Here is a 26,961-nt window from a genome sequence, read left to right on the forward strand (position 1 = left end):
TGCTGCACACCTCTTCCCTGTGCACTAGATAGGCCAAAAAATAAAACTAATGTTGGTCAATACAATCAAACAAAGCATTGCAAGAATTTTTTTTAGTGAAGGAGAAGGTGGCAGCCACCCTACCTCAACTACTTTTAAAATTATTTTTCAGGTTTTCATTCCACTAACTGCTTTCTGATGATATGGCTGCACCCATTATGCATGTAATTGTCTTATGGAAAGATTATCTTTGAATTATTTGGCTATGTGGTATACTAAGTAGTCTATTTTCTCAGAATACATTTCACTTCTAATGACATGCTTCTATCACTTCTTTGGAACTTCGATGCTCAGTAATACAGATTATACTCTCAGGTTAGCCTCCGAGATGTGGTGAATCGCAGATGCTGGTTCCAAAAAATCTCCTAATGACAAAAGAACAGCTACAAGTCTCCCCAGCAACCTTATTACTTATTTGTCTCAAATTGGAAGTTCACAAAAATTTAGTTTGAGTAATTGGGAGTAATGGAAGTAACCACATTGGATTCACAGCTGTACCTCACAGTATAGCGATTCCAAAATATGAAATTGCTTTTCTCATTTTATTTCTCTGACTGTTCATATTCATCCAGTACTCATTTTCATTCCTTCATATCTCATTACAATAATTTATAAGTATTTGATTTTTTTCCAGGATTTATTTCCTTCCCGCTAATATTTCTCATCTCATCACCTTCCTCTCCACTTGTTTTTGTCCTCTGTTATTTTTGCAACTGAAGGGTTACTGAGCTGTTAGGCCATTAAGAAGTTGAAAAAAAAATAAGCCTAACTGTAATTACTGTAACACTTCATCAAACTAATCTACCAGAATACCATGAAACAAACTTCAACCTAAAGGGTCATAAGAGCCTCCGGGCAACACCGCACTCTAACAGATTGTTATCAATAGAAATCCATTACAGTAGACTGCGTGGTCTGAAGTTACCATGGTAAAAGCTTCTTCTTAAAACTTTCTCAGTGCACCCTATGCACAGATCATCAAGCCAATAAGGCACTTAACTGCAGGCATCCAAAGTCCCACAGATTCAGGTCAAGATCTGGAGAATAGTGATTAATTGGAGCTGAATGAGAAATCCAGTAGCTTATTGTGGTGTCCAAGGCTGCTTCGGTACTTGCCCTGCTCTTGCTGCAAAAGATAGCTCAGCTGCCTGAGAAGCAACATGGCATACTTAGGTAAACTATTCCTGCTTTCACTTTGGATAGAGAAGATTGTAGTACATGCAGTTCAGAACATGCCATACACGTAACAGGCTTGTCCCATAACATCAGTGGGGCAGACAGATATGAAGAAGGAACAGGCACAGAAAGCCTAAGGTAGCTCTGTTCAGTTTAGGAAATCAGACTCACAGGATACAATCTGCCTACCCTGTGCCCTGTAGCTGCCAGGAGGCAGCTTATTTTTCTTACAAAATAAGCAACTCTTTTACAGCACTAGTATTGATTTTAATGGCATTTAAGCACCTAAATGCATCTGAACACCTGGGCTAGAAAGAACTGACAGCTTCTACTCCCTACAGACATAAATGACATAAGGGATGAAATTGTACATGGCTATATTTGAGTTGGTAGTTGCACTACAATACAGACACCACCTATTAAGGCAGGAAAAATGAGCAATTGAATCAGAAAGGCTCACACTCACACAGGATGCATTGATCCCGTATTTGAAGTGCCTACATTACTACACCCGAAAACAAGGTGTGGTTAAAAACTAAACCAAACAAGACCCCCCAGTGCAGACTGTCAGAGCGCTCCACAGATTCCGAATTTCCCAGCCGGCCCAGCACCAAGCATTGCTACATCTAGTCAATCCAGCATGACCTGGGACTAAGTGCAATGGGAGAAAGAAGCAAAAGTCAGTGATAATTCTCAGAAAATATATGTGATCAGTTGTGGTTCTGTGGGTATGTGCAACCTCTGCAATCCTGGAGTCCAAACAAACACTTAAGGCAATAAACAGATATGAACCATCCACCAGAGTCCTTAAAATAGCAAGGAAGGCATGTTAGTGACAAAATTACATGCTTTAGAAAACGCTGGTAGTTTCACATCAAGTACACTGTCAGATGTGTTCTGCCTCCTTTATTTCTCAGGCATGTGTGTGTGTACCCACACCGCAAAGTGCCTGCGGTGGGTTAGCACTAGTACTCTTTTTGTGCTGTTTGTGAAATGAACTTTGGAAAAGTTTGTAAAATGATGCGGAATTCAGATTGTTATTACTGGTTTAAGATAGATATTAAGTGTTTATTTCCTATTATGTCACAAAGTTTCTGCAAGCCATGTACATCTTCAGAAGCATTACAGGCCTCCGTAAGAGAAATGCTGGCTGTGAGAGGCAGCGAGTGGGTCACCCATGTGCAAGACACAGGCCAGGAGGGCTGAACTCAGAACATGTAAATACCTAAACAGGCCTCTTTTTCAAATCGACCCGTTTGTTTAGTGACTTTTTAAATGAAGCAAGCAGTAAAATCCTTCCCAAGAGAGGTGTGTCAGGGATAAAGAGGCTCCCCCATTCACCCCAAGCCAGCGGTTCCCACCACAGAGGGCGACACAGGCCCTGGCTGCTCCTGTAGCGGGCAGTGCTGGCACCTCAAACCAGCCCTGGCTCCTCCTGATACTGAAAATGCCAGCAAATAAACTCTCTAAGACTCGTTTTGGAGGTTTAGAAAGCAAGCACCATTTAATCAGGCCTGGGCAACATAAGGGAGTGATCTCCATCAATCATGTGCAGTGAAACAAGAGCTGGGGACAGAATATATTTCCACTTACGTGCATATGGATAAATTCTTCTAGAAATCTTAGGCATATTCTATAATAGATTAATAGAATGGTTTTGTTGGAAGGGACCTTAAAGTTCATCCAGTTCCAACCCCCCTGCCATGGGCAGGGACACCTCCCACCAGATCAGGCTGCCCAAGGCCCCATCCAACCTGGCCTTGGACACCTCCAGGAACGGGGCAGCCACAGCTTCCCTGGGCAACCTGTGCCAGTGCCTCACCACTCTCATGGTGACGAAATTCTTCCTAATGTCTAATCTAAATCTGTCCCTCTCCAGTTTATACCCATTCCCCCTCATCCTATCACCACAAGCCTTTATGAATAGCCCCTCTTCAGCTTTCTTGTAGCCCCTTCAGGTACTGGAAGGTCGCTATAAGATCTCCTCTGAGCCTTTTCTTCTCCAGGCTGAATAACCCCAACTCTCTCAGCCTGTCCTCGTACGAAAGGCGCTCCAGCCCTCCGATCATCTTTGTAGCCCTTCTCTGGAGCCGTTCCAACAGCTCCATATCCTTCTAACGTTGAGGATTCCAGAACTGGACACAATACTCCAGATGAGGTCTCACAAGAGACGAATAAAGGGGCAATAAGCCTCTTTTTCTCGAGGTTAAACAACCCCAGTTCCCTCAGCCGCTCCTCGTAAGACTTGTTCTCTATTCCTTAATTAATTCCTTGGCCGAAACTTTATTTTAGCTCAAATAACTCCATTCCACGCTCCGTACCAGCGCCTGCCCCCCGCCCCCCCCGTACCTCTCTCCGCGCCCCGAGCGCGCAGCGGCAGATCAGGGCGGCGGCGGCGGCGCCCAGCAGCAGCCCCAGCAGCACGGCGGGGGCGAGCAGCGCGGGCAGCGCCTGCAGCGAGCGGGCCCAGAACTGCAGCCCCACGGCCCCAAGGCAGCCCGCGGCCGCCGCCATCGCGGAGACCGTAGGGAAGGCGAGCGGCGTGGGGGGAGGAGCCCGGCGGGGCCGCCATGCGCCGGCTGCTGGCGGCGCTGCTGCTGGCGCTACCCCGCGCCGCGCCGGGACCGGCCCGGGGGCCCCGCGGCCAGGCGGCGGTAAGGCGGGGCGGGGTAAGGCGGGGGCTGCCCGGGATAACGGGGGGGAGGGCGCGAATAGGGGCCGGGGCCCACAGGGCTGCGTTTCCCTGTTCAACTCCCCGAGTTGGCGGTTCCTGTCCGAGCCGCAGCACCCTCCCCCGCTGGGGGTGGCGGCTGGGAATGCGTGTTGGGAAACAGCTTTTGTTTTTCATTGTGTATCTGTCAAGCGGCCTCGCAGCCCAGAAGGCCAGTTGTGGCCTGGGCTGCATCAGAAGAAGCGTGGCCAGCAGATCGAGGGAAGGGATTCTGCCCGTCTGTTCTGCTCTTGTGAGACCCCACCTGGAGTCCTGTGTCCAGTTCTGGAATCCTCACCATAAGAAGGATATGGAGCTGCTGGAACGGGTCCAGAAGACGGTTACAAGGATGATCAGAGGGCTGGAGAAAATGAATTTAGATAAAACGATGAAGTGGTTCCAAAACAGCGTTTTTTAATCATAGAATCATAGAATCACACGATAGTTTGACCTTAAAGATCATCTGGTTCCAACCCCCCTGCCATGGGCAGGGACATCCCACTAGATCAGGCAGCCCAAGGCCCTATCCAGCCTGAACACCTCCAGGGATGGGACAGCCACAACTTCCCTGGATAAATGTATTATGTATTATCCTAAGTATTATGTACAGCATCTCTTGTTCCTTGAAAACAGTGGGACCTCAGGCAGAACCGTGGTGTGGCAGAGCTGAAGGAGACCTGTGATTCCCTCATGGCTATCTAGTACAACTGTAGAAGCTGGGGATAGCAGATAGATTTGAGAGTGCCAATACTGGTCCTACTGCCGCGGCTTGTGCAAGGGCTCTGGCACCTGTCCCACAGTGTCTGTTGTGATGCTTTCAGATGCCACTTCAGGCACCTACTGTGTCCTTATAGCCCCCAATGACATGGGCTGTCCTTCCAAAACCTATTTTATTTAAATATAAATCTCAGTTGATTCCCTGTCTATTTTTCTCCATTAGAGCTTTACCTCTGACAGAACTGCCTGCCCTGATGCAAACTGACTGTCCTGCCATAGGACTTACCTTTTACTCTACTTAGAAAGAACAGCATCATTCCCTAGCCAGTGCTTTTTCTCCACCAAGGCTTAACCAACTTCATTTCAGCCTCACTAAACTCATACCTCACCAGATTTCTGCTTTCCACAGAAGCCTGGAGAGATCCCTAAATTTCACACAGTGCTTGGAAATTAGACAAGTGCAAATGAATTTAGATAAAATAATGAAGTGGTTCGAAAGCAGCGTTTTTTTGCCCAAGTATACTGCACCTTGGTGTGGCCGAGCTCAAGGAGATCTGTGGCTCCCTCATGGCTGTCTAGTGCAACTGGAGGAGCTGGAGATAGCAGATAGACCTAAGAGGAGTTGTGTTTTTGAAAGTCAAACAAAGTTGTTAGTTGGCTTTGCCCACTCACAGCCCAGGCGGCCAACCATATCCTGGGCTGCATCAGATGAAGCATGGCCAGCAGGTCGAGGGAGGGGATTCTGCCCCTCTGTTCCTCTCTTGTGAGACCCCTTCTGGAGTCCTGTGTCCAGTTCTGAAATCCCCAACATAAGAAGGATATGGAGGTTTTGGAACGGGTCCAGAGGAGGGTTACAGGGATGATCAGAGGTCTGGAGGACCTCCGATACGAGGACAGGCTGAGAGAGTTGGGATTATTCAGCCTGTAGAAGAGAAGTCTCCAAGGAGACCTTATAGCGGCCTTCTAGTACCTGAAGGGAGCTACAAGAAAGCTGTGGAGGGACTACAAGAGCATGTAGTGATAGGACTAGGGGGAATGGCTTTAAGTTGGAGAGGGTGAGATTTATATTAGACATAAGAATAAAATCACCTTTAAGATGAGGGTGGTGAGGCACTGGCACAGATTGCCCACAATGGGGATGTTGATGCCCCATCCCTGGCGGCGTTCAGGACCAGGTTGGGTGGGGCCTTCAGCAGCCTGATCTAGTGGGAGGTGATCCTGCCCATGGTAGGGGTGTTGGAACTGATCCCTTCCAACTCAAACCATCCTATGATTCTGTGATTCTAGGCTGTCTCAATGTGTGTCAACGTATAGATTTCTTGTGCCCATGTAAGGACCTGAAACCAGGCAGTGGGCAATGGAGGGAGTTGCGAACAATTGTTTGAAGTGTGATTGCAAGAAGACTAATCAGAATAGCAAGAAAGTGAAAAAAACCCACCTTATTTTTCCACCGGAAAAATAAATTAATTTAAAATTCAGGAAAAGCTCTGCTGGCAACTTCAAAGCATCAGCTTTTAAAGCGTGATGCGAGTGCTGGCCCCTAGAGTTGGCACTACTTGCCCATGCAGAGCCCCTTGTGATGGTATTATGGATGCACTCTCCAGCAGAGCAGAAAAGTTTTGCCTGATATCCAGAGTATATTCTGTAGTGCAGACTACTGAGAACTGAATGTTGGAGAAGGCAGAAGAAAGAGTGCTGTAATGTTTACAGTTGACACACATGGACATATGAACACTGTAGATTTTTGTGCATGAGCTAAAACCACAGATGAATGAATGCCTAGAGTCTGTGGAAATCAGGAGCCATTTGTACACTATTTTCCTGGGAAGTAGGAAATCTTGTTAGCTAGCACGCCTCATTCTCAGCATGCCTTTAAGCACACTTAGACCACTGACAGTCTAGTTTTGTTACAGGTTCATTTACAAAGGAACCGTTAACATTTAACATTTGCATTCATGTATGTGCTGATATAATGCACAAAAGTGATGTTTGGGGTTTATATTTAGAAACAAGATTTTTTTTAACATTTAACATAATAGACCATTGTATTGGTGTTTTATATTTTCATCAGTGGTTTACAGTGGTGTTGCTACATCCGTTTAGTGTACTGGTACACATTTCCTTCATGCAGATAGGGTTCTAGACTGCTCTAGAAATATCTAGCAAAGGTTGATTCCCTTTTAACCTATGATTTCTATTGCTGTATATCCATATGCACATGTGGATATACATGCATGTATATATATGTATCTATCTACCAGACTCTTTTTTTTATTATGTTTGCCAGTGGAGTTTCCTGTTCTTATCTTTCTGTGGTTCTTGAGATGCTTAGCTTCTCAAAATTCAGGGCCATATAGATTTTTTAACTAATGAGAATATAATGGCAAATTAATAATGGCATTAGAGAACTCTAGAGTGCAGGAAGACGCGTACAATGAGATATTCGGAGATTTGTAAATAGATAGCCCCTGGAGAAGAACTCAGTGCCTGGGATCTCCCAGAGCTGTGTTCAGTGTTTAGTCGTGTGCTGCGTGTTCCCACTTATTTTCATTTGTTCTTACTTTCTTCTCCACAAGAGCTGCCTCCAATCCTCTATGTACTTGTTTTCTGGAGCAGTGTCCACTTTAGCCCCAGGACTCCTGCTGCATCCTAATTTGTGATGTATCTTGCATTTTCAGTTACTTTGAAGGAAAGTGACCTGTCTGAAGTGAGAACTGTTTCCTCACAAGGTTAACTAGAGTTATAGCTCTGTCAGTAATTGAAGTGATGGCTTCCCCAAGCAGGCAAAGAAGAAAATTGTCCATAACTTGTTGTACGGTAACAGTGGTGTTGACATAAGTCAGTACTTAACATTACTCACATGCAGTGCTTGGGAGCAAACAGAAACAGCAAGTGCAGGCCGTATCACTCAGCGGACTTTGAAGATTGCTGTTAATCAGCTGGAACTCTGAACTCTATCGTCTCCCGCGAGGAAACATTTCTATTAAATGAAAACTTGTTTATGTGGCTTACTACATCTTGATCAAAACACTGGGCACTAACAATCCTTAAAAGCACCAGTTTCTTCTACTGACTCTTAGACCAGTGATTTCTGTAGCAATCTTAACAGTCTGGGCACAGGTGGGAAGCTGTCACAGATTGCCTCATAAGCTGCAGTTTTCAGCGTGTGTTCCCTTTGAAGGGCTCTGTGTTATGCTCCAGAAAAAAAAACCGAGCATAATGTCAGTACACTTGATCAACCAATACGAGCACATTCCTGCTGAATCCTAATGATCAGGTTTTCCAGTGTACTCAGTTCTGCCTTGGAAAATGGCAAGAAAAATTATTGTATAAGAGCAAACTGGTACTTTGTAACAAACCCTTCTGCACCCTTATTAAACAAAGGCTTGGCCTGATTCTTAAGTGTAAGTACAGTTTGAGCCCAAAGGGTGTATAGCCATACGAGGAGACGGCAGTGCCTTATACTGCTTGACAAGCCATGGGAGGTCTCTAGAGCCCTGTTTTATCTTGGGAAACTCGAGTCTTTGTTCTGTCCAATTGTGAGGCATAAATTCAGCATATATTAGACATTTATTAAAACAGTTCTTTTTTGTAATTGCTCTCTTATTTTTAACTTTAGGTTATTAAAGGTAATCTGTGGCTTCCAAAAGAGTCAGGATGTCTGGGGATGACAGGTATGTAACTGTTTTTCTCTCTTTTAAGTGCTGTGAGAGTACCAGGACTCCCAGGGCATTGGGTATGAAGGTGGCAGAGGACTGGAGCTGTGCTCTGGTGCCACACTATCATCTGTGGGGCTCTTAATCCTGGGCCACAGGGGAGCATTTACTGAGAAGTTACGGACAAAACTGCTGTAGTGTCCCTAAACAGCTCATCTAGATTGGAGCTCCTGTGAAAAGACTTTAGTTTGTACCCTGCTCTGAATAATTTTCAGAAAGATCTCTTTTTCCTCATTAAACATAATGACGTAGGGGAGCACTCTTTAATGCCCAGGGTTGCTGGTGTTGTGTAATACATGTATTACTTCAAGCTGATCAAGACCTTATTCCTTTTCAGAAGCTGACTTAACCTGTATGCATTTACTAACACTGCTGCAGCACCTACTCTTGAAGCTTTCAAAGACCTCTGCAATTACAGTAACTAAGATACTTTATCCTGGACCAAGTTGTTAAAGACTCATAGACATAGGGGGGCTGGAAGTGTTGCTGAGGTGCTAATAATCTTTACAGTGGGTATGAAGTATACTTGTCTGTGATCTAAGGTACACCAAGGATCTCCACTGGTAGTTACCTAATCTGATTGAAATAGGGAACCTCGATACTTAGCAGCTTGAAGTAACTGTGTCTGAGGGCTGGCTGCCCCAGGCTCTTTCTGTACGTTTGAATAAATCACTTAGTTTCTCTGAGTCTCCGGTCTTTATTTTCTCTATATGTGTATAATACGTAATGTGCTACCTCATGCAAGTGTAGTGGAGATGAGTACCCTGAAAGTTTGCGACATCCTTCTGCAGCGCATTAACAGGGGCAGTGCAATGTCTGAAGTAAGCTCCCCACATGGTTCCCCAAGAGATGATTTCATGATATGCATTTGCCAAGAAACTACATGGCCTGAAGCAGTCATCTAGTGAGCTGCCTTTAATTTCTTTGCCCTGTGCCATGGCTAATTCATAAATGAGTTTATTAATTTAAATACGGAAGCAAATAATTCAGATTTGCTGAGCTTCCCTGTTTTTTCCTGTATTTATTCAACATACTCTTTACTGCTCACATCTTCTTTTCTGATGGGCTACATATTATTAATGTACATTTCCACTGAGTGATTGAATCTCTGCATTTAGAAGATAGATAAATGTATTAAATGAGGGGCTGCTACAAGCACTGAATTTTATGCTTGAATTTATAACCTGACAACTCCCAGTATCAATACAAGCTGGGGGTTGAAGGGATTGAAAGCAGCCCTGCCGAGAAGGACTTGGGCGTACTGGTGGATGAGAAGCTGGACATGAGCTGGCAATGTTTACTTGCAGCCCAGGCAGCCAACCGTATCTTGGACTACATCAAAAGAAGTGTGACCAGCACATCGAGGGAGGCAATCCTGTCCCTCTGCTACACTCTGATGAGACCCCATATGAGTGCTGTTTCCATTTCTTTAACTCTTAGCACGGGAAAGATGTGGACCTGTTGGAACAAGTTCAGAGGAGGGCCACGAATATGATCAGTGGGTTAGAGCACCTCTCCTATGAAGAAAGGTTATAGATTAGAATTGTCATTCTAATAAAGATGAGTTTTTAACATTTAAAGCTAGATTTTTAGTGATTTGCTTAATCAAGGTGCTAAACTTTATTTCTTACTGAAGAAGTTCTCAGTGGAAGCAATGAGATGGGGACTTCTACATAAATCCATTGCCATTGAAAATGGCAGTGTGCAGAAGTGAAACAGTTTGTGGCAGCACACTGATCTCAGGGTTGTTGTTGGAAACTTCTTCGAGTTGTTTCTGGGTAAGATGAGGAAAAGCAATTCCAGAATAGTCTTGTGACTGGGGAACACAGTGGATTCTTGAGAGTTATGTTTGAGTCTGCTCTGACTTTCTCAAAACAGGCCTAGAAAGTGGATTTGATTTGTCCTCTTGATGCTCATACTTTCTGTGACTTTGGAACAAGAAAAGCTAATGGCAACATTTAAAACTGAAATACAGTAAATTACTACCTTTGCTTGTTCATTGTTGTGAGTAATTGAAAGGACTTTAAATTGGATCTTGCATCCTGGATGGTTTTCAGGGTGGGGAATAATTTGGAACAACAACAACAAAAATACAGTAAGCAAGTGTATTTAACTCTTTTACTCCCCATTGAAATAAAGCAAGATTATTCAAAACTTTGCTGATAACTTTTTGGAGAAAACAAATCAAAGTGCAGATGTGGGACTTGAAATATGCAGCCCTTGAGATTTAAGAATTACAATGACTTAGTTAAATTGTTTTCCTCCCAGTGTCAAGTAATTTTTAATTCTGAACTTGACATTTCCTAAACTTGTCACAGTCTTCACTTTGCTACTGTAATTTGGCGGGTAGGATGTGTTGTAAAGGTACAGGAGCCTTAAAGGACATACTGGAGTCTTTGCTGCAAACCCATTGCAAGACTATTTTAGTTCTGTATCCTATTTAATTGCCATGGCCAAGAATAACCTTCACCTTAACTTCTACTAATAACAAGTGAGGCACTATAGTGTTATACCTACCCTTTGAATGACAGTCCATCTGTGCTGTTAACATGTTCAGGACTCAACCCATTTATTCCAGTGCTAAAGGCTCGTGCGTCAGCACTGAAGGTCCCTGCTGTTACTCTAACTTCTTAGCAAAGGGCAGTATGCTGACCACAAGCAGAGGACAGTTACTTTTCTTAGATACCTATCCTTCCACCCCTGGCTCATGTGAACACAGACCCACTGTCCCCACAGATTCCATGCAGTAAGAGTGTTTTGTTCTGGGTCATATTCCTTCTGTATTTACACACCCTTGAGGGGCAGGTGAATACAGTGAGAGCTGGAAGTGGGGAGCTCTCCTTTGTAACTCTATTGCATGTGCTTTGAGTGTAGCTGCCAGAGGTAAAAAAGAGCAAGAGATTGTCAGCCATAGCAGAAGTGCACAAAGCTGAGGAGTGGCAAAAACTACCTGGGGACAATAACAAAGAAAATTGGACAGCTTTAAAAAGGCAGAGACTGTTGTGATCAACTGTGCATTTGCCATTTCGAAGTATTGTGGCAGCACGCATATTTGGGACTGAGTGAATGCTATAGTAACATGAGCAGTAAAATCTTAGACCAGTCTTCCAGCTGTTTAGGATTTGTTAATATTTATCTTCATGTTTTCATTTTGTAATTCAATACAAAGTCAGCCTACCAGCACTGGTAATTAGCTAGGAACACGCAGTTTAAGACAGGGTTCTGGCATATCTGTTTGTGCTATGTTTATGGAGGATTAAATCACAGGAAAATGTTTTAATACCATGCTAATTAAAAGTAAGATAAAGTATTTACAACTTGATAATACATTGTCAAAGATGGTGTTATTGTGTCACATTTTAAATAAATTGAAAATACTGCATTTCTTTGATGAACTGTTTCATTGGCATCTTTGGAGATGTTTGCAGGGAAGCCCCAGGTCAAGCCTCGTACTCTGCTGTTTTTCTCACTGGGAAATGTTTTGGCCTGAGGTGTAGCCTAGGAATGCCTGGTAGCAGCCTGGCAAACCCTGCAGAGAGGGGGCTGTTTGGGCTGTGTGTAAAGCTGAAGCTGTTTCCCTGCTTTGCAAAGCTTCTCTTTCAAAGAAGAGTGGGAATAGTTTCCATTCAGAAACTAATGTAAGTGAAGACCATGCAGCGCTGATGATGGCTTTTCAGGAAAACGGCCAAAATTGAACCTGTAAGGAGAAAGGAGAGTGGAAGGAAGAAGGAGACCACAAAGTCAGTGTCAGAATTGGGATGCAGCTTCGAAGGGGCACTGACAATGCTGTACTTGCACTACTGAGCAGTGGGGTGTCCAAAAGAAATGTCAATGACTGTCAAGGAAAGGACAAGTATTTTCCAACCCCAGATGAATCTATTTGTTAAAACTATTTCAGAATGGAAATCTGGAATGGATGTGTAAAATGCTGAATGTATTATGCCTGCACTGCCCTTTCTCAGATATTCAGCTTTTCAAGCAATCATCAGCCTTCTACAATCTATGTAGGACAGGTGAATTCAGCAGGTAAATTGATAAATATAGTTATGCTGTCTTGATGTTAAGAGTATGCAGCAGGTTATATGGAAAAGGAATTATGTTTTTGTAGGTCAGCTGGACTGTGCTGTATAATGTTCTAGTGACATTTAAATATATGTGGATCAGAAAAAAGTTATTTTATTTAACTGATAGTTGATATTTCAGAAAATAATGAGGTAGAAAAGTGGTGCTTTACTGGCAAGGGAAACCAGCATATTATAAAGCAGCCTGTGTTGTTAAAAAATAATAAGGATGAGAAAAAAATCTGGAGGAAGGCAATGGCACATGTTGCTGTATGGACAAGCATCACATGAATTCAATCTATTTAAGAAATACCTTTCACCCAGTGCTGGGAAGATAGAATTGAATTTGCCGTATCCTTGTAATCATCATCACTTTTGAGGTTGCTTAGCATAATGTTGAGAAATCCTGCAAAATCCCCAGCCTGCAATTACTGATGATGGAGCCACCAAATAACATGCCTGGAGACTGCTAGGACCTGGGAAAGTTGTCTCGGGATTTTAAGTGATGACACAGCACAACTTAAAAACAGACTCACCTGTGTAATTAGTAATCCCGAGGTCTATTCAGACTCAAAGAACGTGATCAGTTAATTAAATCGGTTGCTGTGGACTTGATAATCTCCAGAGGGTAGTATCAGGATATGCTGCCACATGGAGGTGTTAAGCTGTGTAGAGCTCAAGAACAAAAGATACTTCATGAAGCAGTTACTCCTTTCTTGTTGACTGGCCTTCCTCATCCGAAGTACAGGAAGATATTATCTGCTTAATAAGAATCACCTTCAGGGCAGTAGTTATTCAACGAAGCCCATATATTTTACCATTTTGACTTTGAACTCCTACAAATCCCTACAAAGAAGCTCTGTGTCTTCAGTGGGGGTCTGTGTTTACTATAAAAGAAAGTGCATCCCCTGGCAAGAAAACAAAAAGGAGACTTTGTGCTTCACCTCCATAGGAATTGGGTGGCAATTGCTTTAGTATATGAGACAGCAATTATAACCCAAATCTTTTTCAGTGTTTGGATATATCTGTACAAAATGGCAAAGAGGCTTTATTCAGTAGTCAGAACATGGGTTTAGAGCTGTTGGAAGTGGGAAATAGTATGATACTTGGATATACTGGGAAGTGCCGTGGCCACGTGGGCTTAGACTAATAGCTAGCAGGTCTGTACTGCACTTACAGTTAGGCACTGGTGTCATCCTGAGTGATTTCACTGTTGCTTAATCTTGAAACACAAATATACCATGCATGACTACCATGAAATAATTCCAATCCGAAAGACATGCAGACATTTGTTATTGTAATTATATATATTACTGTTCTTAGCAACTTTAAAATAACTCTCGCACAAATAAAAAGCATACTATTCCAGCATGGGAAGACAGTGAAGACCCCCAAGGTGCACATGTCCATCTGGGTCCTGTAAGCCACAGGACTGCATCTCTTTCATTATGTTAACAGAAGTCTTTACAGTGACTCATGGTCATCAGTGCTTCAAGGCCCTTTGTAGGACCTCATTTTAAATGAGTCCAGTTTTGAATGCTCCGTACATCTCTTCTATTCACATCCAACAGTATTTCTCTATATTGTTCTTCCAACAAAGAAGTGTCTTTTAAAAAAAATGCTGCCTCTCATATTAATTAGATTTTAGTATTGTCAGCTTTTCATATTTCATTAACATATAATAGGATTTTTAAAAATTAAAACTTCATAGAAAAATATCACTTGCCAAAAATCTTTGCTTTTCAATGAGAGTTTTTATTGATATGAATATATATTGCTAGTGATTAAAATATGAGATTTGAAAATAAGTAATAAATGAGAACTTCTATGCAAAGAGTGAAAAAATTATATTTAAAAATAGACAGCTAACTATCATTTTGAAATTTTCATGAAAGCTTTTCATTCAGGAGCTTTGCCCTTTGACAATTTAGTATATTAAATTATTGATTTTTAGTATAAGCTCCTTTTATTAATGTCATAAGTGCTTTTACTTCAGTAGATAAAAGTGATGTGATTTCAAAACTGTTCTTGTAATTTTGTGTGATATCATGGACTAATCTTTCATAACAATATTAGAGTATATTCTTAATTACTAAATTGAGGAGCATTTGATTAGATGGCACTCCAATTCAGCTGCAACATAACTGAGACCCCTACTCAACTGAGAAGTATTTTTGTTCCTAATGTATATTGGCGTGGTTAACGGTTAATTGGCAGACTGTATCTTTAAAGCAGACCATCCTTAGCACTGAGGCTACTCACATCATAGAGTGCTTCAATTATTTATGTTTTGTCAAACATTTGTGTTGAAAATATTAACGATTGATTTAGGGCTGAATCCTTTTAATTCATACATTAGACGCTTTACATTTAAATGGCAAGAAGCTTTCTGTGAGGTATATGCGAGTTCCCTAGGTAGGACATATGTTTGTTGTAGCTCCTGTTGGGTTTAGTGGGGCAAATCCCATCTCTGTTTCCTGTCTGGCCTCGTTTTTCTGTTGCCTGTATTGATTTCAAGTGCTTGGAGGCAGAGCGTGCTGGTCGCTGTATGCACACAAAGGACTGGGTACCACGAGCCTCCTTGCTGGAACGTGCACCCAGCAGCTGCCGCACAGGAGGCAGCTTTAGTTCTAATGCAGAGTATTGCCTTGATTTTCAGTGGTACCCTTAGCTCTGGTCATTCAAGCAAGTGAAGCCTCTCACCAGGTCTTGACTTCTGCAGCCTCGGACAATCAGTGGAGCCATTCGCTGTTTGCTTTGATACCTTCATGGACAAAGAAGATTTTGTTCAAGCGAGAGTCTTCTGTTAACCACCAGCTGGTCAGTAAAACATGGTGTGGTACTTTTAATATTTGTAAGGATTGTAACAACTATATCAAAAGTGAACATTGCTGGAAATTTACTACTCAATTAGTATGTTTCTAATTCTGATTGTGTTTACTTGAGATTATTTCAGCAACACAAACTTGTTGTGAAACTTCCAGAGAATTATTGTGATGCACAAAGCTGTGCGATTGCTGCATAAATTCTGATAGACAGTAGAGAAACGCATCTATGTAGTCTGATGAACTTTGTGTGTAGTGTATTTTGTTAGGGAATTGTGATAGCCAAAAGACAAATATTTCAATTAATATACAAGTAATTAGATCTAGGAATAAGTGGTTCATACAAATTTGGACTGGAAAAAAAGATTAACTATTTAGATAATAAAGGTCTTAAATTTGAAGGCAATTAATACCTCTGATTTTTTTTCTTGTTTCATTTTTTGCATAATTTAACTTGTGCTGCAGTTTGTGAACTGTTATATTTTCATACATTATAGACTTCCACTTCCTCCACAGCTCGAAGATATGTCCAATGTGTCAGTGTCTTCTGGATTTGGAGTAACCCTTCAGAAATGTGGTGTGGTACGTTTTCTTACGTTTCTTGTTAATTTGATAGGAAGTTTGTACTGAAATGTCCTTTAAAAAGGAGGAACAGGATTGTGCCCATGCTGAGAGTTTGGGAGCATGTCCATTTTGATGTTAAGATGGTTGCACCCTCTGTAAGAGGCATAGTTGTGCACTGTTGATTCAAAACTGAGGGAAATCTGTGAAATCTTCTCTGAGACTTCAGGGGATTTTGTATTATGGTCAAAGTAAATACCTCAGTGTGCATTTGTAAAACCGTAAATGGACAAAGCCCAGTGAACTCTAGAAATCAATGACAAGACTAGGTAGAGGTAAGAGACAAACTTCTTTAGAGGATGAGATAAGCCTTCTGAGATACTCTCCTGGCTTAACCATGTAAAGTATGGGCTCATTTTGAAGGATGGGGCACTGAGCTTCACCATGTCTTTGGAGAACCTGTCACAGCCGTAGAAGTGTCAGTGTGTCATAGTATGAATATTCAGTAGAATTCAGCTACAGCACAATATTTAATGAAAAAGGGTTTCATTTGACTTGTATAAAATACTTATGAGGAGTAAAGATGCCTCTACTATAGTCTTTCATTTTATTTTTGCTTTATGTGGCATAGGTTGGTAGATTTACCGAGACGGTTATTTTTCCTTTTTTTTAACACTGAATGAAGCCAGACTGAATTTTTATAATTAGAGATTTCATCCTACCCATCCCTTGGAGAGAGAAAGTACATCTAACTTCAAGACAAATCTGAATTCAGCTGCTGAAACGGTGCATATGAAGGCAGAGGTTTCAGTAACCAGTACAGAAGAGGTGACATTATGACCTGTGTCAGATCATTTGCATAGAGAAGAATAAATATGCATCACATCTCATGGAACTAATTACCTATAATGTTGTTATTGAAATGGCTGCATATCATAATTAATGAGGCAGAACAGTGAACCTTTCAGGCAGAAGAAGCAGTAACACAATCTTCTGCTCTTTTGGATATGAATTCCCAGGTTTTATATCAGAGCTTCTAAGGAAGAGAGTTTGAAACAACTACATGTTTTTTTTCTGCTGTTCATAGCACAGCCTCACACAGGTTTTATGTGAAGTCCTGCTATTCAAGATCAAAGTCTGTTGTAGATGCTAGGATTATTGGAATGTAATTTTGCAGTGCTATTAGATATAAATTACTGAAAACTATGCAATTGTATGTGATTGTCTTCCACCTACAAATGCAGCTCACATTTTATTTTGCTTTGCTTACCTTGTCACCTACTTCAATCCTAATTTGTCTGAACAGATGCTTTCCTGCTAAGATGCAGACTGGCCATATGGTGGTCTTTAGCTGTTTTAAATGAGAAAAAAAAAAGTGAATTTTGCACATTTTCCTCCTACTGTCATGAGTGGCTCCTCAGAGCATGGAAATGACATATGCTTACTTCTTGGGGGCTGGATTTTTTCCAACACCTTGTCACAGAAACACCCTGATTGAAACTGGGATAGTTAAATTTTGGTTATGGATCCAGGGCCTAGTCCATTCCTTCTTTCCAGGAAAGTGCTCCTTTAAGAGCTTCATTCCACAGCATGACATAAACATTTCTGTGATGATGATAATCTTTAGCAGAGCTGAAATAACTTTTTTAATTGGACTATTTGGCTTTTAACACATTTATCTGTCTCATTTCTCAGTCTCTTTAAGCGTTCTTGCGTTACAGATCATCTATGGTACAAGCATCCTTCATTTTTTTCCTCCTTTCACGTTTCTAGCTGTTCCTTAATTCCAAGAGGTCTGTTCTTGTCACTTCCATGGCAATTTCTTCCTCCTCTCTTTTTTCCTAGCGTGTCCTTGCTGTTGCTGCGGTTCTCTTACTTCACTCTCCCAAGTAGCTGACGTGACATCACTTGCAGGGGATGGTGATACACACTGTTGTCGACAATTCAGTGGCAGAGAGAAAATGGAATAAGCACTTATACATCATCAGTGGCTGCCATTGGTTTGGTTCCTGTAGATGGTTGACAGCATAATCATCTGCTCCAAAATAAAAAAAAAAAAAAATCTTCTGGCAAGTTAGGGGAACAATTTAAAGGAGATATCCAGTGGTCATAATCCCAGTGGCAGTCATGTATTCCGGAGATTCTTTGTAGGGAGAGGTCAAGCCCAAGAGCTTCCCTACTGCTTGATTCTCTGCTGCTTTCTCCAGTGCTATCAGGAAAAAAAAACCCAACAATTCTTTCAACCCCCTTGTAATTTAGCTTAAAAATGATTGCCAGTCAAAAATAAAGAATGCAAAACCTGTATTTAATATTATTCAGAAATGCAACAAATGTGGCCTTTCGACCACCTGAGGAAAATTGCAGTAGAAGATAGGCAGTATGATTGGGATAACTCTGAAGGGTTGCCTTGTTTATTCACTGAATGAAGAATTTAATTAAATGATACAAAACAAAGAGAAAATGCAAAACTTGTAGGAGAAAGAGAATGAACAGTGTGTGGGAGTGTGCATTAAAGCTCCTGCCGAGGGGAAGGAGAAGACTAACGCTGCCTTATTCCCCAACTTGCTTGTGAATATACACATGCTGCTTTGTCTGCCTGTTTTAATTGTAGGAATTAATCTGAATTACTGTTTACATCCCCTCTCCTCAAATGTTAAGGAATGTATTTGTGCCTAATTAGAAGCACAGGAAAAGACCTTGAAATCCTCATTTTTTGCCTTCATCTCATAGAAGAGGAAGGGAAAGGTATGCGAAAATGAAGGGAAGAAAAAGTGTCGTTCTATTTCCCACTGTTTCCCCAGCCCCCTCTTTTGCTGGTACATAATAGTTTGTCTGCACAAGCCCATCCACACTTACTGTAGTAGCAATTCATGCAGTTTGAATCTTGAATAATTGAAAATGTGTTTTCTTGTTTTGCTGATTGGGTTAGGATTTCTGCTTTGTGGCTTTGGGTTTTCTTTATGGTGGTTTGAGGCTATTTTCCCTGCTTCACTTTGCTTGTCCTTTTAAAAGCAAGTTTTTAGCCTTTATGACTGCACAGGAAAGACTGAAAGGTATGTTAACTGCATTGCGCCAGTTCAGAAACCAGAAGAGAGAAAATCTGCCTGAAATATATCACATTTTTAATATTTGGTGATTTTAGGTTTCATAAACATTGGGGTGTAGTTCATGATATAAAACCATATAAAATTGGTAATGCTTTCATCACAAATATGATTAAGCCTGTTTTTATATGTGCTGACAATTATTTGCAGAATCTACTAAAATTAGTAGTTGGGTTTTTTCCTCCATAAGATTTAATACAATTGAAGTTGAACTTGCTGTAATGAGTTTGGAAAATTTAGCTTAGTATACCAAGGAGAGTTAGTTACATGAAGTTTTATTCAAGTGTATTTTAATTGTTGTCACTTAAATAGAAAAATGCAAAAAAAGCAACAATAATTTCAATGAACGATTTCTTCTCCTTGATTCATAAGATGTCCTAAAACTGTAATCTGTTTCTATATTGAATTAGTATGAAATGCAGAGATCAGTGGTGCACAATGAAGTCATAACTACATGTCAAAAACTGTGGCTGCCATGAACTCGTGTGATTTCTGAAGTCTATCACAATTCATATTTTTAGAACTCATTTCTGTGGGGATTGCTTTATTATTTATATTTTCTGATGTCCATATACAGAGTAAACATTTCCTAAAGAGGGGGAGGAAAAAAGAGAAAGGTTTGGCCTGAATCATACTTCAGTCAGTTAAATAAGTGTTAATTTGGTGTAATTATTAGAAGGCTGATATACCATTATGGATATACTATAGGCCAGCAGGCAGTTTGGAAGGTGAGAGGTCAGTAAGCAGCTCTGTGCTCAAAGTAATTTCATTTAGAGAGTATAATTATTTAATGACTGTTAATGGCCTAATGGGATAAATAAATAAAATCACATGAGTGTGTGTTTCTGGTGATTGGAGATTAGCTTATGAACTTCACCACTGGCGGGAAGTAGAGCTGCGAGCTTTATGTCCAATACTGGCTCCATCAGCCCTCCCATGGAAAGGGCAAATTGAGACAGCCAGCTCCCTTTGGAGAGTGTGGTGGTTGTAAAAAAGGGAAATAGAGACCAAAACTGCGTGGAGAGAATGAGTTTGCAGTGATGGCAGCTTGCAAAAGAAACATTCTTGTGGTACAGAAGTTCGAAGTTAATAATTTTTCAGACTCTGGATATAGTTATGATCCGTGTCTGTGCTATATGAGGTATCATGGGGATATTCAGATTCTTGTTTTCGCTTCTGGCTCTGCATGAGCTGAGTTTACAGCTTCTGGCTTTCTGTCCCTTTGTCGCCAAGCAACAGCTTGACGTACCAAAGAACAAAATCTCCTTGGGAGTTTGAGATCAAACTAGTATAGTACCATTTGCAGGTCACTCCAAATGCCTTCTGAAAATAAGTTTATTCATATAATGAACTTTCACTGGTAATCAAGACTACAAATTTTGCAGTTAAGATGCACATACAACCATTTTGCACTATTAACATTAATATTTCTGTTTTCAGGTGGATGTTGAACATGATCCTCAAACTGCATACATTACAGTTCTGATTAACAACACGAATGCACTGCTCTCAACAAACATTACAGATCTTGTCCTGCTGGATAATATCACTGGTTTACATGTTCAAAAAAACAGTGGTAATAGGACCACAGATGGCATACAGATTTACAGGAAAAGATTCTTGCAAGGTAAGAAAATGTGCAGAGGAATACCCTTGCTAACACATGTCGAAGAGCAACTGTTCAAATAATGACATCTATCTATCTGTCTGTCTCTCTGTCTATCTATCTATCTATCTATCTATATATCTATCTATCTATTTGTGGTGGTGTAAATTCTCCAATTATCAGTTAATACAGGTGAAGAACTGTGGGAAAGGTTTCATGCTGCAATTTATAATTCTGTTAATTCATATTTTGGCTCCCACCTTGGAACCTCTCATATCTCAGGCACAGAATTGAGTACCCTCTACTCTGTAAAAGTCTCTGCCATCAAAATGAAACAGAATCTTTCATTATAATATTTGTTCCTTTTGGATATTTTAAAAAGCTGCTGCACAAGCCATTTTAATCAGTCTGACAAATCTTCCTTCTTGAGCCAAGCGTGGCAGATTGGCTTGCTGAAGTATTGAGTTACATTGGAATTGCAAAAGGCCTTGCAAACAAAATTATTCATCAGAACCACAGCAGCTCTTCTCAAAGCAAGTAATAGAGAGGTAAACCTTTTCTGCCCTTGGAGTCAGTCTGTCCTTGTGGTAGCATTTGGTTCATTGCACATTCATAAAATTTTACCTTTCTTGATTTCTTTAATTCCCTTTTCCTAATCACATAGAAAACTAGAAGCCAGCTTTTGATACTAATGTTGGTTGTTTTGCAGCTTTGGCAGTGTTCAGAACTATCTATTTATGGTTGAAGTATCTAGGGTTATTGATAGTGTTTTACTGGTGAAAGATTTCCAAATGGGAAAGGGAAATAGGTAGACCCGAGGCTGCTGTCTGATTGCACATGGATAGCTAGATTCCATTTCTAATAACAGCTGTGTGAGTAGCGGTACTGGTTACAGGCTTTTTTTAAAAAATGTCAAGGAATTGCTGGTTCTCATCAGAGATTCTGAAGAAAAAATGATCCCTGAGAAAGAATAGTAATTTTTCAGTGCTCCAGTGCACTGTGAATAAAAATTCATCTGAAATCTCAGTCTTTGTTTTCTGTGGGAGGAGTGGTTATAATGTAGGATGTGAATTTTCTAAAACAAAACTGATATTTAAATATCTCATTTTAAGTTTTAGTATCAGTCCAAACATGATGCTTTTCAGTACCTTGAGGCATCATTTAATCCTGTTTCAAGATCTGGGGCCAAGTTTGTTTGAGTTCTTAGAAGCTGCAGATACAAAGGGTGTTTCCAGGCTTGTGTGTCCAGGAATGTCTGCTCTGAATGTGAGGCATCTGCTGCGTTGGAAGGGAGAAGCTCCAGTGCTGTCTCAAGGCTTCCCCAGGGATCTTTGAGAAATCTTACTGGGAAAAAGCAAATCTATCCATATCCTTCTGCTCTGGACTGTGCTGGTAGGCTGTGGCTGCCTCCTCTGCTGAATTCCCTTCAAGTGAGCATTCTGATCTTACTGCAGTTCACTTCCTAGGAGAGCACTTTTACTGGTGAGGAAGCACAGTCTAAAGGGAACCCTAAAAAGCTCCTCAGATGTTTTATTTGTATGGAACTTGCTTTGCAAATTTTGACATCTGTAACTGCAGCTGAGCTCAGCTGGGCGCTCAACTCTTCAGTTTCACACCCAGTCTCCATGTAAAAGCTGATGTGCAACTGTACTGGGTGTTTAAGTCAGGGTAGCTACTATTCTGCTTAAGAAAATGCAGACACATTTACTTAGAGGCCACTGTTGCACAGGTAGATATACCTCACCTGTTTAATCCACACAGTTGCTTTTTTTCTCTAACAGGCGGAGAGTACGTTGCCATCAATTACTCTGCGCTTCTTGATGCAAAAGAGATGTGGGATGGCAGGGTCTTGACACTGCCAGTGAAGCTAACTTTCAGGAGTTCATCACAGGTATTTCTTTCATGATTTTTCCTTGCTCTTCGTAATTTTTATAAAAGAATGTCTCCAATGTGGTTCTTGTCTGCCTAAGCAATGAGGCCTGCATGTAGTGGAATGAGGTTATAGGCTCTCTGATTGTTTACCATGAATCTATAAGTACATGAATTATTCTTCACAGCTTAGGAAGTCCTAGACTTCCTTAAATAGGTGAAGTATGTTTGTGTGCTGTCCTGTAGCTTTTCTCTCTACTTTTTTTATTTCTCTCCAGTTTATCTATGTTTCCTGGAAATAATGATGTACCACATACTTATATGTGTATTCATGTAGTCTGTGAGAAACCGAAAGTTTTGCCATCTTTTTATCAGAATATAACGTCTTTTAACCAAAAAAACAAGTTGCAGCAAAGGAAAACATGCATGTTCATAAGGAATACACTTTTCTAGTGTGAGACCTGTGAAGTTCCGAAAGAGATTTTTTAGGGAAGCTGAGCGAACTCCATCCTTAGTGATCTTTGACAACTTAGTTGCACCAGGCTCTGAGACAACTGATCTAACACTGGAGTTAGTGCAACTTTGAGTAGGAGGCAGGTCTAAGGAGGCAGGGCAAGTGGTTTCTTACAAAGTAAAATTTTCCAGTTCTTAAATATGGCTTGATATTTTTTCTGTGGTTTTCATAATTGCATGTAATTAGAACCTGCAGATTTTAATTTAATTTCTATTTTAATTTCAATTGCCTTATCTCCTTTGTTCTGAAGGAAAAAATGTTCAGTGTGCTTGAGAATGGTACTAGAGTGGTATAGGGCAAGTCTTCAAAAAAACCAGAATTGTAAGAATAGAGACCTATGCGGTGACTTTGGGCATATACACTGACTTTGATTCCTGTTCTGTGCATTTTCGGTGAACCAGATTTTATAGGCACAGTAAAGTATAGTACTGTGAGTGCCATAAAATGCTTCTGTGTGATCAGAAGGGGAGTGTGTCCCGCAGAGCAGTTGCATCTATGTCTATTAGTGTTACCTCTAAGTACATTGCATTTTCTTATCGGATTTGTTTCAGCTTTAAGCTTAATGAAAACTATAGTTTTTCTTCTAAGGAGAAGCTTTTCTAGAGACTCTGGGCTGTTTGCCAGTGGGTTCTGCTCATTTTTTTCCTACGTGTAATATTTTTATCTCTCTCTCAGAATAAAACACATCTGGTGTCATTGACAGCATCATTCACCATAACTGAAGAAGAAAAGGCCAAGGTAAATTCTATGATTTGGTATTATATGACTCTCATGCTTAAATTTATGGACAACGTAAGCTAAATCCTAGGAGCTAAGGATGTACTTATGTACTCACATCTCATCACTCAGCTGTTGGCTATTAATCATACACAAGTCCTGCCTTCTGGGATTTTAAGAGGAAGAAAACAGGAGTCAAGATAGGGGGTCTTTTTTGTCTTAAAGCAACAATATTTAGTATGGAAAATTACAAACTTCCATTATATCCCTAGCCATGTGTTTTAATTTGAAGAATTGTCCATGCATAGAGAACCATGATGAGGAATATATTTGCCTGCTCCTGTGCAAAGCCACCATGAGAAAGTGTTTTGCCTTTCCAGAAGAGTGGAGTTATCCTCCATGTATTGACAAAAGGTTCCTGTGTCATACTGATATGCAGGTTGAAAAATGGCTGTGTGAGGAGCCTGAAAAATAAAACTGCAGTAAGAGACGTGTAGTTTATGTTTTCTATTATTTTTTTTTTTAACTAGTCATCCTTCCTTCAAGTATGACTTCCTGTTCTTTGCTTCTGAATGTACATGGTTTCTAAAAGGCAAAATAAAGCTTTAAAATTATGTTGATTGCAGTAAATAGCATTATTCTTCTAGATTATTTTTTATTAGAGAACTCTGCGCTGCATCCAATATAGCTAGCCATTTCATTGCTAGGCTGATCTCTTTACCAAACTTGTTTTTCTACCGTGGGAGAAAAGGCTGCTGTGTTGCCCAGGGTCTTTTTTTTAAGGAGTTGTAGCTTGATTTGCAAGAATACTGTGATTATTTGTGTTCATGCAGAAGAAAAATTTTTTTTTTTCAGCCCAGAACATGTTTGCCATGGTTGTATCATTTGAAATATAAGGTTCATGTGGATGGCGCATGCCTGAAGAGGTCCTGAGGACTAAACTGCTCATTCCTTTCATGGAGCTGTCCCTTTCCACCTTTAAAATCAGTAGTCAGTTTGGAGATAGGGCACAAGGAACTCTTGTTCCAGTATTCTTTTGCTGGGGATCCCTTGCCCTCTTCGCTTCTATTAGTGTAATAGATATAAGTCTGGACTTGGCTTTCTTGTAATTGAAGATTGAATTCCCATTCTGTTAAAATGAACCCCAGAATTAAAAATAATATAAAGTAAAACCATGTGTGAATTAGAGCATTTATTGTTCCTGGATAAAGATCTAGTAAGGTTTAAATGGATTGGGCATGTGTGTGGCTAAGAATTATGCTTGGAATTATGATAAATGTGTTTTTTTTGGAAACTCTTATTCTTAAAGATATAAGCCATGCAGTAGCTAACTAGGTTAGGAAAACATTTCCATGAATTGTTTTCTGTAGAGTTCAGCGTGAGTTGAGCTGCAGCAGTTGGTGATGCCTGGGTGAAGACTGTGACCTACAATGGTCTCAGCCACTGTGAAAATTCTTGCAATCGTATTACTATGCTTAAAACATTTATAGTGTTGTGGGTTTTTGTAAACATTTATAGTGTTGGGTTTTTTTTTTTAAACTTGAACTTGATTGCTATACCTCAACAAGTTCTTGGGGGCTATTCTGTAGTTAAGTAAAATTGGCTCAGCTCTATTCAAACTTAGTAAGTAAACAGGGTTTGTAATTAAAATGTGTGGCAAAGGTATGTAGAGAATACTGTTAATTTCTGAAAAATAAAGCTTTGTAATTATGGAATATGTCATGTTACATGTGCATGATATTTACCCTTGATCTGTGGGCAGGCATAAGGTGTTCCAGAATGAAATTCGTTTCTGAAGGAAATTATGATCAGCTGAAAAAGGTGTGATGTACTGTTATTTCATCCATAGCTCCAGCTGTCATAAATGCTCTCAATCTCAGATTTTAGTTATTAAACATTATTTAAGTGTTCATGGGTGTGGTGAAGCCAACGTGTGTAGCTAAGTAGATGCTAAATGTTGACTTCAGGAACAGAAAAGAGCATATGTAGCCATGGCAGTGTCCTACTAAGTTGGTCCCATCAGCTTTCACATGGCTTACTTGCACACGTTCCTGGAAAACGGTGGGACCTCAGGCAGCAACCTTGGTGTGGCCGAGCTCAAGGAGAGCTGTGGCTCCCTCATGGCTGTCTAGTGCAACTGGAGGAGCTGGAGATAGCAGATAGACCTAAGAGGAGTTGTGTTTTTGAAAGTAAAACACAGTTGTTAGTTGGCTTTGCCCACTCTCAGCCCAGGCAGCCAACCATATCCTGGGCTGCATCAGAAGAAGTGTGGCCAGCAGGTTGAGGGAGGGGATTCTGCCCCTCTGTTCCTCTCTTGTGAGACCCCTTCTGGAGTCCTGTGTCCAGTTCTGGAATCCCCAACATAAGAAGGATATGGAGGTTTTGGAACGGGTCCAGAGGAGGGTTACAGGGATGATCAGAGGTCTGGAGGACCTCCGATACGAGGACAGGCTGAGAGAGTTGGGATTATTCAGCCTGTAGAAGAGAAGTCTCTGAGGAGACCTTATAGCGACCTTCTAGTACCTGAAGGGAGCTACAAGAAAGCTGTGGAGGGACTACAAGAGCATGTAGTGATAGGACTAGGGGGAATGGCTTTAAATTGGAGAGGGTGAGATTTAGATTAGACATGAATAAGAAATTCTTTAAGATGAGGGTGGTGAGGCACTGGCAGAGGTTGCCCAGGAAAGCTGTGGATGTTCCATACCTGGAAGTGTTTGAGACCAGGTTGGATGGAGCCTTGAACAGCCTGGTCTAGTGGGATGCATCCCTGCCCGTGGCAGGGGCAGGGGGTTGGAATTAAGTAATCTTTAAGGTCCCTTCAAAATCAACCCATTCTATGAATGCTCTCAGGTTTCTCTTCTGTGAAATGACCAAACCTAGTGTGCAAGCAGCATGTTAATTATTTACGCTTTCCGGCCCCAGCAGAGTGATTAGTTTGTGGTGAAACATTACACAAGTAGCTGTGCTATGTTTTTCACCCACAGATCTCAAAGAACTAATCAAACACTGAATTAACTTCTGCTACATGGAGCATGAAGTAAAAATTAATTTTTAATGCAATTCAATTAAAAGATTAAATTCAGAGTTAACAGGAATGGGACTACAAAGTTGTTAGGTGGCTTATGGTTCTAGTTCTGCTATTCTTTTCTGACTTAACTTACGCAGAAACTGTAAGGGTGCACATACACAGGGTGGTTTTGTCAACTTTCAGTTGCATACTTATTTTGAACTATTGGTGCTTTTTCGCTATGGTGATTACTGAAATTTTTTAATCAGAGAAATGGCCATTAATTAAAGGTAGCCAACATTAGACTGATTTTTGGAGGCTCTGAGCAACACCAAATAC

The 26,961-nt window shown here is 40.8% G+C and overlaps 2 protein-coding genes across 12 annotated transcripts in view; one reads left to right on the forward strand and one right to left on the reverse strand.

Moving 5' to 3' along the window:
- EVC (EvC ciliary complex subunit 1) overlaps positions 1–3,729 on the reverse strand; it is a 72,625-nt gene extending 68,896 nt beyond the window's left edge. For all 7 annotated transcript variants that reach the window (XM_054065125.1, XM_054065127.1, XM_054065121.1 and 4 more), the window contains exon 1: positions 3,565–3,729. In XM_054065125.1, coding sequence (XP_053921100.1) covers positions 3,565–3,729 — 165 coding nt within the window. The remainder of the gene's footprint in view (positions 1–3,564) is intronic.
- The window catches only part of EVC2 (EvC ciliary complex subunit 2), an 86,243-nt gene continuing 63,011 nt past the window's right edge, over positions 3,730–26,961 (forward strand). For 3 of the 5 annotated variants that reach the window (XM_054065115.1, XM_054065117.1, XM_054065119.1), the window contains exons 1-7: positions 3,730–3,869; positions 8,262–8,316; positions 15,079–15,239; positions 15,761–15,826; positions 20,350–20,536; positions 22,297–22,406; positions 23,574–23,636. In XM_054065115.1, the coding sequence (XP_053921090.1) occupies positions 3,786–3,869; positions 8,262–8,316; positions 15,079–15,239; positions 15,761–15,826; positions 20,350–20,536; positions 22,297–22,406; positions 23,574–23,636 (726 nt within the window). In that variant the 5' untranslated portion in view covers positions 3,730–3,785. Of the gene's footprint in view, positions 3,870–8,261; positions 8,317–15,078; positions 15,240–15,741; positions 15,827–20,349; positions 20,537–22,296; positions 22,407–23,573; positions 23,637–26,961 lie in introns of those variants that run through there. The other 2 variants (XM_054065118.1, XM_054065120.1) reach the window with 2 other exon arrangements.

The sequence above is a fragment of the Cuculus canorus genome, chromosome 4 (assembly GCF_017976375.1).
Source record: "Cuculus canorus isolate bCucCan1 chromosome 4, bCucCan1.pri, whole genome shotgun sequence".
Taxonomy (NCBI): domain Eukaryota; kingdom Metazoa; phylum Chordata; class Aves; order Cuculiformes; family Cuculidae; genus Cuculus; species Cuculus canorus.